This window comes from Kogia breviceps, chromosome 12, assembly GCF_026419965.1.
Source record: "Kogia breviceps isolate mKogBre1 chromosome 12, mKogBre1 haplotype 1, whole genome shotgun sequence".
Lineage (NCBI taxonomy): Eukaryota > Metazoa > Chordata > Mammalia > Artiodactyla > Physeteridae > Kogia > Kogia breviceps.
This window is the reverse complement of record NC_081321.1, coordinates 18,009,222-18,028,212: the sequence shown is the minus strand read 5'-3', so window position 1 is coordinate 18,028,212 and position 18,991 is coordinate 18,009,222. Positions and strand designations below refer to the sequence as shown.

The window sequence follows — 18,991 nt, the reverse complement described above, 5'->3', positions numbered from 1 at the left end:
TATTTTTTCAATGAGCTCTGCCACTGCAGCTCAAGGGAGATTAAGGAAAAAAACCCCTACATAAACACAAAGCAAAAACCTGAGCTTGTGTGTAAAGCTACTGCACTGGAGCGAATGTGGTTTAATTCCTGGCACTGAGAGGTTGTTGGAGAATTACAATATGTTGGCATCAGTCTCTGGGTTGGGTCTCATTGTTCCAGATGAGGGAGTCCGTCTTAAGGGTGTTCAGCGCTGAAGGAAAAAAGGAGTGAGAGTTATAGGGAATGAGCAGGCCCTCAAGAGGCAGGATGCTGTTGTAACAATGGCTGGCGCAGTTAGGGGGGCCATTCACTGGTGGGGATTGCCATAGGCATCGATGTGAAGAACCATATGTGAGTAAAAGAGGCAAGGGTAAGCAGGGAAATGCAAGCAAATGTATCAGAAGGGTTCTGATGGCAGAAAGAGACAAAAGTCATCCAGTTAGAGTCATCTTACTGTTAATGGATTGACTGATAAGGATAGCTTTCATTTCTAATTTATCTTACAGCTTATTTCTTAATATTTATTTTATTTTCTCTTTAAAAATATATATGCATTTACCTTACCCCTAAAAAGACAGATTCTCTAATTAAGAGTCCGTGGTTTTGTATTCCATCTGTTCTACTTTCTGGCTAGGTGATGCTGGGCCTTGGTTTTCTTTCTGAGCCTTAGTTTTCTCATCTGCAAAATGGATATAATGAGAATGTACAACATTGACAAATTATTGTGTCTGACGGCATTCTGTAAACTGAAATGCCATGCACATAATAATCACTATTATTTTCTGTCATGCTGATTTTAATATAGAGAGCTCTAGCTTTAATTTTAATGGTAATCATGATACTCCAATGCTTGGGAGAAGTAAATCTCAGGAGACTCTTTAAAGTGTTTAAAGTAAAACTATGACACATCTTAACATGAAAATAATGGATAATCCAGAATTTGAACATTTGGGAATAACTGTATGTCCAGAAACATACCATACTCACAGTTTAAAATACAATTCTACTTGTATTTTTTTTAAATCACATCTTAGAAAGTGGAATATTTAACAGATAACTACTATCTCTTTTACTCCATAAGCACTGAAGTAGCAGTTACATAATTGTGTCAGATTTCACTTTAATCATATTCACACATTAATGAACAGGTATATTATAAACATTGAGATTTTGCCATTTGCTCTTTCACGGTTTTAATCATTTATATTCTATGGGATCTTTACCATTTTCAGAGAAATTCAGTCATTGGTACATGTCCATTTATTGTGATCATTACATACCACTTCTTCATGAACTACCAGTGGAAATAAATTCAAACAGTAGCAGTTGTAGAATATTGAACATGGATTTGCTTAAAGCTCTTTGTTTTACAGTAATTCAGACAGAGAGGTGAAGTAGGTGAAAAGATATGCTTTTGGTCCCCCTGAGCTAGATAGTGTTAAAGTCCTGGTGAGAATCCATATTGTTTGACTTATAGCCCAATAGTCCTTCCACCTTATGAATAGATTTTCATTTCAATACATATATCTGCTATGTGGTCATAGGTTTTCCTTAAATCATCCAAAATTCTAAAGTTCAAAGTCATATAGTAGGACTACATCCTGAACATATTGAAAATTGTAAGGAATCTTGGCTTTTAATCTCATCATGCTGCCCATAGGTACATGTTACCCTGGGATATTCAATTTATCCTTTCAATTGTTTACTTCGTCCATCCACTGGAGTTAATAACAATAGTTTTTCTGACTGTTCATGGCTGATTTGCAGGTGAAATGCAGTAATGTGTGTGTACTTAAAAGAGCAAAGGCTTTGGGATCCAGTAAGTTGAACTTAGCTCCGTATTGGGCAAGTCAGATATTTCTCAAAGCTTTGTTTTCTTAATGGTGAAACAGACGTACCAGTATCTAATTCAGGAGATTATTATGAGAAGTTTGAGGTACCACATGTAAAGGACCTGGTACACTGTCTCTCACTTAACCCTCAAAATGACAGCTATCATTATCATCATCAACGAGAGACTCAGGAATTTGTAGGGAAAAAAAATAAATCTTAATCCAAGACTCAGCTCTGCCCATTACACATGGTGAAACCTCAAACAAGGTTTTTCTTTTCTTCCTTTTCTTCCTTTGGCTTTTTTCTTAACCTGAAAGATGGATATAATAACACAATCTGAGTCTTCAGATTTTTGCCTTGATTCAATGAGAGAATACAGGCAAAAGCATCTAGCATAGTTCCTGGCACACAGGCTGTTCAATAAACGTTTATTGAATCTGAGTTTAAAGTGTATACCTCATCCAAATTGCAAGTTTTATTGTCTTTATTCATCCACACGCATGAGAACCCTGAGTTAGATATATTTCTGATTTTACATCTTGCAAATTACTTGGTCTTAAAGAAGTTATTCACTTTTTTTTTCTGTAGTGTATGTTAAAAGTCAGGTACTTGAAAAAACTGGCTTTGTATGAGAGCCTCCTATCTTTATGCAAGTTAATAAAGAGGCCAGGAATGTTGTGCAGGTTTCAGAAATCTGGCGGCTGTTTCTTTAACTCTGCAACTTAGACAGAAGACTTCTGTTTCTTTATGAGCATACTACAGTGAATATTTTGTCTAGCTGCAGGGGAAAAGCTTTGTCATGGACTTTGCAGACAATAGCCTTAAAAGTAAAATGGTCTGCTTTTGGTGCCCGGAGGTTCAGGGGCCTATTGTTACTGCACAATGGATTTCTATTGCTGCATTCCTGCTTTGCAAGGTTTGTTAGCTTTTAATGACTGACGGTACTCTACTGCAAATACCATATTGGTTGGACCCTGTTTACGTGCTACTCAAGAATTTTTGTAGAGTGCTGGAAAAAAGAAACAGTGGTATTTGTTTGACCTACTCTGATAAGGTTTAAAAAATGATTTCACTCACCAAGTGTTTACTGCAAATGTAGAAGCATTGGCTATCCCTGCAGAAGTATTTTAAAGTTACTTTTAAAGCCTCAGTGAACAGAAATATTGCTTACGGTCAGAAGAGATTTAATGCATTTTATTACTCAGAATCGTCATTACCATTTTCAGAACAATGTGGTATAGAAATAGGGATATTTTAAGAAAAAGTGAAATCTTTAGGATCTTTTTTCCTTAAATGTGAAAAAATAGAAAGATATATTTTGTTACAAATTAAAAAAAAAACATTTCACACATTCCATGTAAATGTGCACACAGTAGTTGTGGGGTGTGTGTGTGTGTGTGTGTGTGTATGTACACACTATACATACAGGCTATGTGAAGAAGTAATCATTCAGAGCTTTTCACTATTTTATTTTCCCCAAGTTTTTGACATCTGAAAAAGAAGCAATCCATGCTGCCACAGTTTCTCCAAAGAAAATTTCACCTCCCATTGGTTGAAAACTCCACACAGCCTTGGTGACTCTGATAGCTGATGTCTTTAAGATGAGGGGCTGAGAAAAGTAGATAGCATTAGCCAAGATGATGCTGAAGATGCTTTAAAATGCATTTTATTGTGGGGAAAATTAAAGCGTTTCTAATAATCTTAGGGTCTCTAGGCCAGACGGTCCCTTTGATAAGTTAACATGTACTCCCTTTATGCTCCTAGTAGGGGGTAAACAAATGTCTGAACAAACACAAATACGCATAAACACCAATGTGGAGAATGGCAGTGTGTGTCTTCGATCTAGATAATAAGTGTGGGTATTGTTATTTAGATGGAGCATACTGGGACACTTATCTTTTAGTACACACCATTTTCTAACTGAATGCAGTGCTAATCGTGGGATTGAAAGCCATTGTAATTCTGTACCCATCTAAATGCTGACAAGAATATACAATTACATTATTTGGAACTGAGTTTAATGTTTCGGAGTTTTATTAGCATTTATATTTACTTATACATTAAAATTCAACACAAAAGGAGAGATCAAAGCCATGTGACATATAGAAACACATGTCAGACCACCACATAACCCTGCTCTCTAAAATCTGTGTGTCCTGTCTCAATACAGGGCAGTTTAAAAGAGTGTGATACAAATCTGAAATAAGCAAATAATAAGTTTCCATTATAGGCATTACTTACTTGTCTAGATTCTGCAATCTTTGTAAAGCTTCTTTTACACCAACTCTTTTTTATACGTTCACGGTACTGGCAAATCTTTCCACAGTGTGCTAACCACCACACGATGTTAAACACATATTATGAAGTGGATGTAATTGTAAACACACAGAGGGACATAATTACATGTAGCAGATTTAAGAGCTAATTCTTTGCCTTTTTTTTACTCTGCATTTTATCAACATAATTATTTTTTGACTGCAGACTAACACCCTGAAATTGACAAGCATCCATTATAGCAGGAATTTGTTCACCAAATTGGAAAACAATGAACTGCAGGTTTATATGTACCCATTGTCATAAAGAATTAGTACGGCTTTGTTCCACAAGAGGAAAAAGCTAATGATTTTGAAACAGCAGGTGACAAAACACATTCTTTTCTTCCTCCCCTGTTATCAGTTTGTTGATGAAGTCATTATGAACTGGGACCAGGGTAGGGATGGCCTTATTTTTAGCAGACAGACTTTTAATGAGCTTCGTTATAAAGATAGTCACATTGATTTGCTTACCTGTTTTTTTTTTTTTTTCTTCACTTAGAAACCCCCAGTATTGAAAAGCTACTATCAAAGGACTGGAAAGACAAGCTTCTTGCAATGGGATCAGGGAACTTTGGTGAAATAAAAGGTAATATGTTTGCAATTATTTTGATCTAAAATATACTGAAAGGAATCTGATATTTAGAAATATTAGTGGTGATGAAGTATGTCTGCCCCCACACACTCTGTCTTTGGTGTTTCTTCTTTCTAGCTTGAAAAGGGATGTACAATGGTTCTTATTTTCTCTCTGTGCCTTATAATAGTATGTCTTTTTTAACAGAATAACCCCACTATATCTTTAACAGTCTTTGATGTTCATCTTTTAAAAAAAATTTTAATGACTTACTTTATAAGTACAGATGTATCTACAGCAGGGTTAAAAACTGTATGAGATGATTTTATACATTCTACATATTAGAAGTATGAATCTACGTAATCTCCACTTAAAACCAGGAATGACAAAGGGAGAAGGTTTAATTCCTCATATAAAAATAAAATCAAGTGATGCTTTCAATCAATTAAAAAGTGTGTTTTCTCAGAGCATAGCAGGCAATCTATGGTTTTCTATTTGTTGCCAACAGGACACTTTTGAATCTGAGTTCTAAAGGATTAATTTTAAGGAAAAACTACTTATTAATATTAATATATTTTGTTATCATTACTCTATATATTTGATAGAGGCTGAATATATATTTTAAATATCACCAGATTTATATTGATATACATGGAGAAATATTTGTGTGAATAACTTTTTTGCATATGTGTGTACATGCAAGTGTTCTCCCACTGAGAGGGCAATCATCTCTCTTAAGGCTTTACTACATCAGAGCATCCAGGAGAAGGGCAAAGCACAAATCAGTCTTCTCAAATGGCTGACTTACGTGATGTCAATATCTCTGTTTGGGAAACTTCCATAAAATGTTTGATTGAGTATCTCACTTTTCATCCATATATTTGGAGTTTACATATATTCAGGCTATGATTAGGTGTGAATGGGTTGTGAGAGAATGAATTCCTGCTAATCAGCAAATTAAGTAACCAGAACCTATAATGGAATGAAATTCAAACAAGTAATAGTTAATATCCCTTAAAGAGCTTGAGGACAAAGTTTAAAGAGAACAGAAAAGTTTCATCTTCTGAGGCAGCAAGTCCTCTATTTTGTTGGATTTTAACCCCATTTGCACCTGAGATGCAGGATGTATTCTCCAAGGTTCTTTATTCTCCTGTGACCTGGGTAATAACTGAGAGCGGAGCAGAGAAAGACCGCCTGTTCCAAGCCTTGTGATCTCATTCCATTGGAGGACAAACATTTTTCCCTCCCTCCTTTTCCTCACAAGTCTAACTTAAAAGCAGCAACAGCAGTGATGATAAGCTTAGAGGAAAGAAGCTCAGCTGTCCTTTCAGGCTTGCCTGTGGGGTTAGTTCAGGAAGCTGCAGTACAGTCACAAAAGAAGTTTCTGTCTTTAATTTTGAGGTTTTTAAGCTTCACATTCAGAGCACAAGTTTAGTTATTGTCCTCTGGTTCTGTTCAAAAAGCTGTTTTCTGATGCATTTTAAAAGCAACTGTAGATCTTTCTTCTGTTTGGGGGGCATGGTTATTAGGTGCCCGGATGAGGTTTGGCAGAAAACTGGAGGAAAAAAGCGCTGGGTTACTTTTCCTATTGACTGCCCGTGACAGTTGCAATTACTATGCATTGTTCATAGGTGGCTCGAAAGTGGACAGGATACAATAGTGTGTTGCCCTCTGGGGGGAAATGAATTTGACTTAATGGTTCTTGGGGGGGTCAGACCCTAGGATTATGTGCTGCCCAGCGATGTGGTTTCCATACCACCTCAGACAAAGTTAGTCAAGAACAATAGCCGAGCTGTTTGGCCTCTAGTTTTTACGAGGCAGATAAAGGTGTAAGTCTCATGTATGTGTAGACTGTTTTCAGTCAGGGTAGGGAAGGCTAAGCATTACCTTTATTTAAATCTGAAAATATGAACTTATTCAATTATTAGATAATTTATTACTGATAATTCAGAGTAATGTATCTGAGTAGAACCTTTGTATATATTAGGATGTTTACAGCCTTTACAGTATTTACTGAGTCTTCTTGTGGATTGAAACTCTTCTCCTCCATTTACACTGGTCAGTTTTCACTTAACTTTTAATTAGTTCCAGGAAACGTGAGTGAGTGAATGAATGTGCGTGTGTGTGAGTGTTTGTGTGTGTGTGTGTGTGTGTGTGTGTGTCCATTCTTGAATATCTAAGACCACAGCCAAGTGAGGGCAGAGCTCAGTTCCTAAGTGCTGGCTTCAGGTTGCTGTGAGTGAATTACTTTCAGCTCATTTGGACAAAGATTAAACTTAGAGCTTGGCAAAATTCAAAGAAGTGTTTCTTACTATTAATACTATTTAAAAAGTGAAAATGATAAACTTTTAAACAGAGGAGAAATAAATAGCATTTGGTCTGGATAGTTTAGCTGTCAATAAAGAGTTGTCATACCCATTTCAAGTCAATCTCATTTTTCAAGAAACAGTGTGAGTTAGGAAAGGTCACCCATTTCTGAAAGCATAAAATTATTTTTCATGTTAGATTAGAATTTAGACCATTTTATGGTCTGGTACTTTGGAAATGTGAAGTAATTAGGTTTTAAAGTTACATTAGAAACAATTCTCTAAAAAAAACACACAAAAAAGTACACTGGATTCAGTTTTCCAGAACAAAAGAGTTTGACTAAAAAGGTCTACCGATAGCAAACAGACAATATATATTATAAACTGATGAGATGACTACAGAAATAATTTATTTCTTCTTCTCTAATCAACCGTATAGTGTAATTGGCCAGTTTACAGAGGTTTCTTTGCCCTTATCTATAGCAGAAGCACTGAGTAATGGTTGTGTGAAAGATGAAGAAATACATTGTATAGCCTCATAGTTACTGAGAAGGGAAAAAACAGTGCCTGCACTCCAGTTGGCAGCCAGTAGCATCACACATTGTTTCAGCTAGCATGAAATTCCATTACACTGAAGGTCATTGCATTGGCACTTCACCTGAGGACAGTATCTGGGGATCCATGGCAGCTTTGACTAATCTAAACAGATCGTCTGTTTTTCAACAAAGCCATTGCAAAATGTGTATTTTACTGACTTAAATTTATGTGTAAAATTATAACGAAAATATCTTCATGCAAAATTCTCTTAAAATATTTCTATTTTGCTCAGGTTATAAAAGCGGGCATTGTTTGAGAGGTTTTCTGACTAGGTCACTCAGAAAAGCCTAGATCAGTTTCTCTACCTGCCTTGTTTGCAGAATTCTTTACAGCCTTGTTTCTTTCTCATTGGTATCCCAGGTAGACCCTTCTCACCCTGCTCAGAATGCATTAATTTAAGCCAGTAAAGCGTTATATCCGGTATGAAGGAAAATGCCAGCTGTAGTCGGTATAATCGAAAATTGGCTCTTTTTGAAAGCTATAATTTTGTTCTTTCTAGAAGATGGGACATAAAGGCAAACACCAAACAGCTCTAGAATGCCAATAATGGATTCAAGGAGATAATCCATTCCACAGTACTATGGTCTTTCAGAACTCATGAATGGAAGTCATGCTATGTAGATTCAACACGAGGATTAAAGTAGATCCTCTCTTAGGTGACATAACATTTTGAGATGAAAGAGATATGTAGATTTAGTATATGGCTTGAAAGAGATGATTCTGTTTAAATAACATTAGACGATTTGAAAAGAAGCAGGCTTGGAACAGGAATCAGGTCCCAGGTAATAATCTAGTAAGAAGTATCCTTGGATTTTTATAAATTTAAAACATGGAAACTAAAATCTCAGCATTTAGATGTGTAGGGGTTTGTATAACTTTGAAAGCTGTTTTAAACCCATTCTTTTAAAAGTCCAGTAACTATTTAAGAAACACATGGTTTGCTAATTACCTTGTGACTATTTCATTTGTGCATAAAATATATATATATATTTCTTCACAGTTTTTCAGAGGGGTTGGGAATGTTCATTATTTTCTGAGGGGACTATTGTACCTGGAATTTGTTTAACATAAGAGTCAGCCATTAGGAAGGTACATAACATATAGTCATTTACTTTTAAATAAAGTAAATGTTTAATGTTTTTAATCTACTAAGCTTGTTTTATAGTTCCTTGTAGTTGCTTATGAGTAATGTTTTCACTTTTTGTAAAAACGATTTCATAAGAACTGAAGAAAGACTACTGGTGCACAGAATACAAATTTTTAAAATAAGTTTGGCAGTGTCTATAAAAGCAGAAAGTGACTTTATGTTTTCTGCAGATCAGTCACTTGCTCTAGAGTCTTCGAAAGCCAGAGTCCTTATGCCAGTGTGTAAACACAGCAATTGATGGGAAGAGGACAGTCAGCCCCTGGCTCTCATTGATTTTGTATATTGACAATCCAGTTCACCAGTTAAGAAGTTATATATACCTTTTACAGCAGGCACTTAATAATGCATATTTTAAGCAGATACTCTTGCATAGTCAATCTAGGGTTTATATTTGAAAATCAAAATATTCTCTCCTCAACATTTTTCCCATTTAAAAATACATTCATTCATTTAACAAGTATTCATCTGTCCGAGGGTTGTGAAGATTCTAAAATTAAAATAATTATAAAACCATTGTTTTTTTCTTGTAGATGTGGACTCCAAAGCTTACACTGTCCAGATCATTGGATAATAGAATTAACCTAAAACCTTTTCCTCTTTTAAATTAACATTTCTCTTACTAGGGAAGCATGATGTAGTTAAAAAAGATTTGGTGTCTTGTTGCCCTGATTCTCTGAAAGACTTGTGGAAATGAGGTTACCTCTTTTGGTTTATTTCCTCATCCCCTCATTTAAAAACAGTTGCATTGATTACATGCCTGTTTATGTACGGCCACTTTGTTAACAGCTTTTACAAAATTATTGTCACAAAGTCATTTTATTCCTATTTTATGTAGGAAGAAATTGAGTCTCAGAGAGAGAGATTAATTATCCAAAACCACATACTTTAGTGTGACAGGGTCAAGATGTGACTAATTCTGTCTTCCTTCAAAGCCTGTGCTCTTTACATGATGCTTGGTAGTGCGTCTTAGTAAAGGTGGAATGGGTGATTTCTAAAATCCTTTAAAACATGAAAACATATTCAGACCCACCACAGCTAGATGAAGAGTCCCTCTGAGATGCACCCATCATTAGCCTGCCTCCATGGTGAACTTTCCTTGTAGACTATCTAGCTTACTGTAGGCCCAAAGTTTGGAACCCAGTATGTATTTGATGAATGGATGACCAAGAAATGCCATGTTTTGAGATGGCTATTATTGACTACATTCCAGTCTCCAAATGCAGCAAATTGAATGTGATATTAAAAACAAACCAAAACTGTTTTTTACATTTTAAGTACAATACCCAAGTAAGCGGATGGAATCATCTTGGGAAAAGGTTATAAAAATTACAATCTCCATTAAAAGGTAGACATCTGCAGTAAGAAATTGTATAGAACCATAATTTTTAAAAAGGGTAAGAACAACCCTTGCTTTCACTGTACAAATGATAATGCACACATGTTGTTCATAATGTCCCAGAAACAAAATATCCAGCCATGGGGTAACAATGGTAAAGACCATAGCTACTTTTCAAGTGTTCCATTTCATTCTTATAGTCACCCTTAAAGCTGACAGCTTTCACGGGAATTTCCTGGCAGTCCGGTGGTTAAGACTTGGTGCTTTCACTGCCGGGGAACTCCCGCAAGTCAAGCGGTGCAGCCAAAAAAAAAAAACCTGATAGCTTTCCATAGTACATATATTTTAAAATCCAAGCCAAAGTCCACCTTTTAAGATATTGAAGCAAAAAGAATTAAACTATTTTTTCAAAATAAATTACAGAAATCTGAAAGAAGGTAAGAATATTTATCGTATTAGCAGTGTACACTAGAATATCAATTTATATTGTCATGTAATACATGATAGCATTCCTTATGTAATTTTAATAGATTCCAACTTCTAAGAGTATCTATATTGCAGTAAAGGATATATAACTAAATTTTATCAAAGTTTGATTGCATTCGTTGTCAATGAAAAAGACCAATGCACAGATGTTTGTAAGTTAGATAACTTAAATATTCCTTTGATGAAATAGAATAATGCCATTCATACCTTCTGATGAGGGGGTCTGACTTTTACTCTAGTTGGATAAGACTGCCATTGAGAAAAGCTTTAGTTGTAAATTTAGAATAACTTAAGTTTGTTTCTATTCATTATATTTTCAGTTCATTCAACAAATACTGCTATCTGTCTCGCCATGTGCTATGTTCTGGAGATGTAATGGTAGCAAATGGAGTAGACAGATTTCTGCCCTTCTGGAGCTTACACTCTAGTAGAGGCACTTTCTTTCTGTTTTTTTTTTTTCCAATTTTATCTTATTATTATTATTTTTTTACATCTTTATTGGAATATAATTGCTTTACATTGGTGTGTTAGTCTCTGCTGTATAACAAAGTGAATCAGCTATACGTATACACATGTCCCCATATCCCCTCCCTCTTGCGTCTCCCTCCCACCCTCCTTATCCCACCCCTCTAGGTGGTCACAAAGCAGGAGCTGATCTCCCTGTGCTATGCGGCTGCTTGAGGCACTTTCATTAGGCAGAATTTTTAAAGGCAACATAACGAATGACTTTTAGATCCTTCCGGTGGATTACCAGTTGAAAGCAACAATATTTCCATAAAAAAAAAATTAAACCAAGTGGAGTCCTGTCCAAATTATAACACTGATAATCTAAGGAACACCAACAATAAAAGAAAAAAAACATCCTGGCAAAGATTGACTGTTGCTTTGAATTGAATGTGTGGTAATTTTTTTGAGGGAAGAAACATAATCTCTAGTTTGCTTTCAGCATCAAAAATTCTAGGACTTTAACTTTCCTGAGTGACCCTTCCTTCCTTTTACTTTTCCTTTAGTTATATCAAAACTCCCAAAAATTTACTGTGATTTTGATTGTAACTTCAAGCCATATATCTATTGCATTTTGGTAGAATAAAACAATATTGACGAAATATAAGCTTCCAAAGATTTTTTTCTTTTCTTTTTGTTTTTTCTTGAACATTTTATTTCCATTCAGAGCTTAGCAATTACTTTAGCTTCACATTATTCTGTCATAAATGATAACCAAATGGCCTAAGTAGCTAAAATCATAAAACGATTATAAGCCAAGTCCATGGTATATATATAAAGTTCATAGAAAATGACAACTATACGGGTACACATTTGTTTTGAACCTCACTAGAAATATGCCAAAATAACAAGTTTTAGTAAAGAATGAGGTCCTTGGGCAGAAGCAGAAGAAGAGTCATATCATCAAAAATTATTAGGAAAACTGTAGGTAAAAAGAAATCAGCCTACAATTTTAACCAAATAAAGGAGAAAAGGAGAGCACATCATCAGGGGCGATGACAGTTCAGGAAAATACATTTACCATCCATCACAAACTTTCTCACCACCTCAAGAGCTCAGCACAAGGCTCTCCAGGCATTGTTATTTTCCCACTAAGTTTCTTTATGTGGAACATAAACCTACATTTATGGTAACAACAGGATATTATACTGCTATTTAACCTGACAGCAACAAACAGGAAAAAAACTTATTAGGGCCAGACCAACCTCGGACCATCTCAATACCCCTGAAAATAGGGGCAAAAAAATGAATCATTAAGAAACAGTATTCAAAGAGCACTGTATTATCTAATGTGATTTATAAAACAAGTAAAATTCAGTAAACTTTGATGGAAGAAGCCATAGTATTATTTGAAATTTAGGAATGTTTTGATGCTGATTTTTTACCGAGGTGGTACTCCAAGCTGTTAAATTGGAACAAATTCCAAACTCACAGCTTCTTGCATCACCTCAGTTTAATAATCCAATAAATGACAAAAATGACAATGAAAACAGCATCATATAGCACAGCAGCTTTGTTTGGCTCCCTCTGGATAAAATCTTCAGTTTCCCCATGGTTTTACCTAGAAATCCAGTTGTAAAATCAAACTGTGAATCCATTTCAGCTAATAATTTATTTTGATGTTTAACTTCATGGCCTATTTCAATGGAAAGAGATTTTATAGCAGTTACTTTGTTTCTCGGACTTTCCGTGAGTCTCTCATTTTCTTCTTCACAGGCCCTATGCCCACTATTAGCATAGCCATAGTTCCCATAGTTGCCCGGAGATACTCCTTCACCCAGGCCTGCACGCCTCATCCTGCCAGAGGAGCGGGCGAACAGGCGGGCGGAGGGGTGGGTAGGAAGAGGCCAGGGGTCACCCGCACCGCATCCTCAGTACCAGGGCCTGGCGAAACACCAACTTCTTCCCCTAAAGCGCCACGACATCAGGCCAAAAATTTTTTCTTGTTATTTCAAATGTATTTGAAAGCATCCTTAACTTAACTAATCCTAATAAGGGTTATTTATCCATTTATATAGAATCATACATTATCACTCAATTAAGGACTTTTCTCTCATCTTAAGAAGTTTATTTATTTAATTTATTTAATAAAAGGTTATGGGGTGCCTATTATGTGCTAGGTATTACTCTGGGGACATAGTATTAAACCAAAAAAAGCTAGAATTCTGCTATCATGGAGTTTATACTCTACTGGGAGATTCAATAAATAAATAACTATGTCAATAATGATTCAACATATGGTGCTAACTACTGTAATTTTGGATTTAACTGTAATCTTGCATGGCCATAATGTGATCAGTTAGTTTTCCAACTACATTTCATTATTTCATGAGAGCATAAATTTATATTCTCAAACTTGAATATTTTTTTCTGCTAGCTATATTCTATTTTTGAAGAAAGCTTCTGAGTGGCATATGAGAAAACAGTCTAAAACTTGATTAACTAATAGTTTCCTTTTTAAATGTAGAATTCCTTAATTCTGATTCTTCAAGATTCTCTTTTTAAGAAAAGAAGAATCGTATCACTGATAATAATACCCTTGATCTCTTAATAATTGTGGTTATTAAATTTTCATGTTTTCTCTTGCCTCTGATTAAAAAAAAAAAACTACGTAGGGCCAAGAACTGTGCTTTAAGCCTCCTTTTGTTTCCATCAAACCCCAGCTTAGAACATTAAGAATAATAAATGCTCAGCCAACAGTTTTCTGTTTACTTATAAAATAAAAGGGGGAGAACAGCTACAGATGATTACTCGTCATAAATAAAAACCAATCCAAATATTTGTTCATCCTGATATTTTGTAATGAGTAAATAGCCACCACTGTTTCCTGTTGAGTTACAATCGAGAAGAGGGTAAGTTTATGTTTGTGTGTCAAACCGTATACATGTAATAATTCTCTACACACCAGAGTCATCGCCATCGAAACCCCACTCTCTTCTTGTTTCTCTTTCCTTACGTGTTTTATCGCCATCTTGTTTTCAGGGACTCCCGAGAGCCTCGCTGAGAAGGAGAGACAGCTCATGGGCATGATCAATCAGCTAACGAGTCTGCGCGAGCAGCTGTTGGCTGCCCACGATGAGCAGAAGAAACTGGCTGCATCTCAGATTGAGAAGCAGCGCCAGCAAATGGAGCTGGCCAAGCAGCAGCAAGAACAGGTGAGCAAGATCTCGAGACACAGTCAGATTCCTCGGGTATCGTTTGGCCTGCAACATGTAGGTCACTCTTGGAGGCAAACGAAGAGCAGTAAAAAGCTTCTCCCCGCGGCCTGGCATAAGTAAATAAAAAAAGGCAAAACACCAAAGTGAGCGAAAAAACTCATCTGAAAAAGCTTATTAACTATTTTACTGGTACATAACTTGGAAGTGATTATAATCAAGGTGAAATTCACGAGCAAAGTACCAAACAGAACCATGGAGAGTCAAGAGAACATTTCCAGTCCGGGAAAGATTATGAAAGATTTCATTCAATGTGTTTGGTGTGAACTTTGAAGGCTAGGTAGGATTCAACAAGTGAAGTCAATTTCCAATCATGGGGCAAGAAGTTTGGTTAGGAGGCTATTAGGATCATCTAAATAAGGCGTGAGACTCTAAACCACATAGGGTAATAACCATGGAGAAAGAGAAAAAAAGGGATAAAGAAGTGGGAGAATTATGGTCAGCTGAATTTTTTAAGTGGGCTAAAGAGAGAAGAAAAGTGTTGAGCCTGGGTAACAGGGAAGGTCAAGAGGAGGGCAGATTTGGAAAAGCAGGTGGTTTTGTGATGCTGAATTAGAGCTGTTGTCAGGTTGTCCATCTGAAAGTATGTGAGAGAATAGAAAAATCAATTAACAATTTGGAAGAGAGGGCCTAATTTCCTAGATTATCTACATAGAGATGGTAGTTTAAACCACTGGAGAAAGTCAGTTTCATTCATTTATTCAAAAAATAGTAATCAAGTGCTTCTTGTGTGCCAAGCACTAAAAGTTACCTCAATTAACCAGACAGGCACAACCCCTAATTTCTAGTGGAAAGAGAGACAATTAACAAAGGAAAAGAAAAATTAACAAAATAACTTCAGATAGTGATAAGTAATTTGAAAAAAATGTAATGAGAGTAATTTAATAAATATTGATTCATATGACAAGTTTGGATTGCCATCTTAGTTGGGGTGGTTGGATCTGGCAGTTAAGCTGAGATCTAAATGACATGTGAGAGGCAGTGGTATTAATATCTAGGGCCAAGGTGTTTCATGCAGAGGAATGACAGGTTTATAGGCCTTAAATGAGAGTAGTGGTGATATCATGAGAAAATGGAAAGGAATTACAGGGAAGATAGATCCTTGGGAGATGCTGGCATAGAGCTGGTAGGGAGAGGAAAATGAACACATCCGGAAGCAAGGAGCTACTAGAGTGGTCATTTAGATTCTCATTGTCAGCCTTTAAGCATGTGGCTTCTCTGGAGCTTTAGTAGCAGAAATCAGATAATAAGAATTGACATGTAGGGCTTCCCTGGTGGCGCAGTGGTTGAGAATCCGCCTGCCGATGCAGGAGACACGGGTTCGTGCCCCGGTCCGGGAAGATCCCACGTGCCGCGGAGCGGCTGGGACCATGAGCCATGGCCGCTAGGCCTGCGCGTCCGGAGCCTGTGCTCCGCAACGGGAGAGGCCACAGCAGTGAGAGGCCCGCGTACCGCAAAAAAAAAAAAAAAGAATTGACATGTAGAAGAGTGGTGCATGGTGGGGAAATGGAGGTAATGCCTGAGAAGTACTACTTAAAAGAGGATCGGTAGTAATGGGAAGGAAAGACAGAAGGTGTCATAGGGTGAGCTTACATCTAAAGACGGCACATCTTTTCTAGGACTAGCTCAGTTTACCATCCCATGTTCTGGGATGCACTCACCAACTTAAGTGGAGGAGGGCCGTTATTTAGTCAAGGGCGCTTCTGTATCTACACGAATACTGCAAAACCTTCTGGACAGCTGTCAAAGTGTAGACCAGCAGAGTCGAAAGAGGTGGAGAAACATTCAGATTACATTCGAGGAGCCCTTCTTTCCTTCTGTTTACTTTTCTCCGCTTGATGGTTCATCTCTGCTTGAGAGATGATATTTTTATTTGTCATGCAATGCGTCACCATCTTCCTTAAGTATATATTCGGCCTGTTATTGGAGATGGCCCTACCCCTATGAAGAAACGGCTCAGAATGATTGCCCACGACAGTCTAGAAGAACACCACTCTTTTCTTGTTCGTAACCCTCAATACATTCCGACATCTGAATTCAGAAGATCCTAGGAAGTCTCTGAAACTGGAGCTCAGATGGGGATGTTTCTTTGTAGAGAATCCATACTTCGGTGGGCCTGAGGGCATGCTTGTCCTAAAAAATCTGAGCGATTACTAATGGAGAGCAAGGTTCCTTACTTTCTCTTTCACACTCTGGCCCATCCTCAGATATCATCAACGGATTCTAGAATTTTTCACTTACTCTGACATTCTCCCTAGAACTTCAGAAATCCTTAGGTTCTTCCAGAAATTCTCCGCTGTATTGGAGAGCTGCCGGGCAATTCTGCCTACGCAGCCTGAGAGAAGATCCATCCTGAGAGCTACCGGTCGGGTTCCTGGAGCCCGTTCTGCTCTCGCACGTCCTCTCCGCCGTGCGTGCAGTGCTGGCTCACAGCGTCACCGCTCTGGTAGCCACTGATCTTTTCATCGGGACACAGGGAGATTTCTGAGGGACATTTAGTATTTATTCCTTAAGATTCAGGTTAGGTTTCTCTCACCTCGAGAACTCCTTTTCTGACCCTGTTCTCACCACTCCCTAGTCAGTGTAGTGTGTCCCTACTCTGTGCTCCATTCCACATTCCTCTTTTCAACAACTTTCTGTTGAGCACCGACTTGATGCCAGCTTCTGTTTTAGTGAATGGGGTACAGCAAGGAATAAAACAGACCTCACCTATTGAATTCTGGTTGGGAAGAGATAGACAATAAATAAGTAAAATATATGTTGAAAATGAAGCAGAAAAATAGGGATGAGGGTGCCAGGTAGAGAGATAGGCTCTTTTAAAATGACTGCTCAGGGCTTCCCTGGTGGCGCAGTAGTTAAGAATCCGCTTGCCAATGCAGGGGACACGGGTTCGAGCCCTGGCCCAGGAAGATCCCGCGTGCCGTGGAGCAGCTAAGCCCGTGTGCCACAACTACTGAAGCCCCTGTGCCTAGAGCCCGTGCTCTGCAACAAGAGAAGCCACCGCAATGAGAGAAGCCCACGCACTGCAGCAATGGGTAGACCCCTCTAGCCACAACTAGAGAAAGCCCATGCGCAGCAATGGAGACCAAATGCAGCCAAAAAAAAAAAGACTGCTCAGGGAAGGCCTCATTGATAGGGTAACAGCTAAGCAGAGACCTGTAGGAGGTGAGGGAGTGACCGATGCAGTTATCTAGGAAAAGAGTGTTCCAGATGGAGGGGAAAGCAAGTGCAAAGGCCCAGCGGCAGGAGTACCCTCGGGAAATAGGAGTGCCCTTGGTGTGTTCAACAGACAGGAAAGCGGAGTGGCAAAGGGAAGGGAGAGAGATGACATGAGGGAGAGAGCAGGAGGCTGGCTCACACAGGGCCTTGCAGGCACCATACGGAAACTGGCTTCTACTCTGAGCGGGACAGAGGGTCTTGCAAAGAGGAATAACACAACACAACTTATATTTTAAAAGGCTCTCTCTTGGTGCTGGTTTCGAGTAGGCTGCGGGGAGCAAGGGCAGAGGCAGAAAGAGCAGACAGGACGCGCTCACAGCAGTCCAGGCAGGAGACAGCAGTGACTTAGAACAGGGGGAGGTGTGGAGGGCTATGAGGCGGTTAGTTTCTTGATAAAATCTTAAGGTCCTTATTAAAGGATTTAAATATCAGAAATATTGATATGTGGGAGGAAAGAACTGGACTTAAGGAAGAGAGTGGTATTTCGTTTTCTATCTTTTCCTTTCCTACTTCTCTTCAAAGAGAAAAAAAGGAATTTTTTTAGGCTGTGTTCCTAAGATAAAACAACAGCATTAAAATAATTATAATTGTACCAGTGTACGTAGGGGAAATAAAAAATTCTTTGTGCAGCTATGTAGATCCAACCTCATCATATAGGTTCCTTACTTTCACTCATAGTAATGGACTCTGCAAACATTTTTTCCTGAATTTTTTGCTTTCTGATACAGAGGTTAAGGGATATACTTTCCTAATGAAAACGATAGTGATCACAGCGTTGAGAATAAGAATTAGAGCGTATTTATAAGGCAGCTGTAAGTTTCATGAAGTGAGAAGTGACATTCTTGTGAGAAGGTTTCCCGCCCTATCTCATGAAGTGTTTAAAATGTTCTTCTTGTCTCTTCACTCATGCACTGTTCATCAGGTGTTCACTCTGTACCCCTTTTGCATCAGGCTTTGTGCAAATGGTGAGAGCAAAATCTACGTCACCCCTAACTTCACTGTATTTATGAATTTCTACCAAGGAGACAGAAGCCTGTTAATTAAAGCGAAAACAAAAATAAATATAACGTCATAGCATGCGGTATAGTATCAAGTAGGTAGAGGATGTTATGAGAGTGAAAAACGGGGCAGTTGTGCTTGTCTGGCTTAGAAAACACTTAGGACGACCACACTGAGGGCTAATTCCTGAGTTTAGCTTTCAGTCTGTTGAATTTGGAGTGTCTTTGAGAATGTTGTTGGATACATGGGTCTAAAGCTTAAAGCAAAGTTCCAGGCTAGAGAAGCAAATTTGTAATCACTTGGCATACTTGTGGATGTAGGTATAGAGGGAAAGGAATGGAGTCTAAAATGAGCCTACAACATTGTGTGACGGGAGAGAGCCATTGACAGTGACTGAGAAGGATCAGACTCAGAGGTAGGAGCAAAACAGGGAAAATGTGATG

At 37.8% G+C, this 18,991-nt stretch overlaps 1 protein-coding gene and 1 pseudogene across 24 annotated transcripts in view; one reads left to right on the top strand and one right to left on the bottom strand.

The window, feature by feature from the left end:
• The window catches only part of SOX5 (SRY-box transcription factor 5), a 1,010,478-nt gene that overhangs the window by 778,965 nt on the left and 212,522 nt on the right, over positions 1–18,991 (top strand). For all 24 annotated transcript variants that reach the window (XM_067008877.1, XM_067008891.1, XM_059082188.2 and 21 more), the window contains 2 exons: positions 4,668–4,754; positions 14,098–14,270. In XM_067008877.1, the coding sequence (XP_066864978.1) occupies positions 4,668–4,754; positions 14,098–14,270 (260 nt within the window). The remainder of the gene's footprint in view (positions 1–4,667; positions 4,755–14,097; positions 14,271–18,991) is intronic.
• Positions 12,564–12,911, bottom strand: LOC131767114 (BET1 homolog pseudogene; annotated as a pseudogene).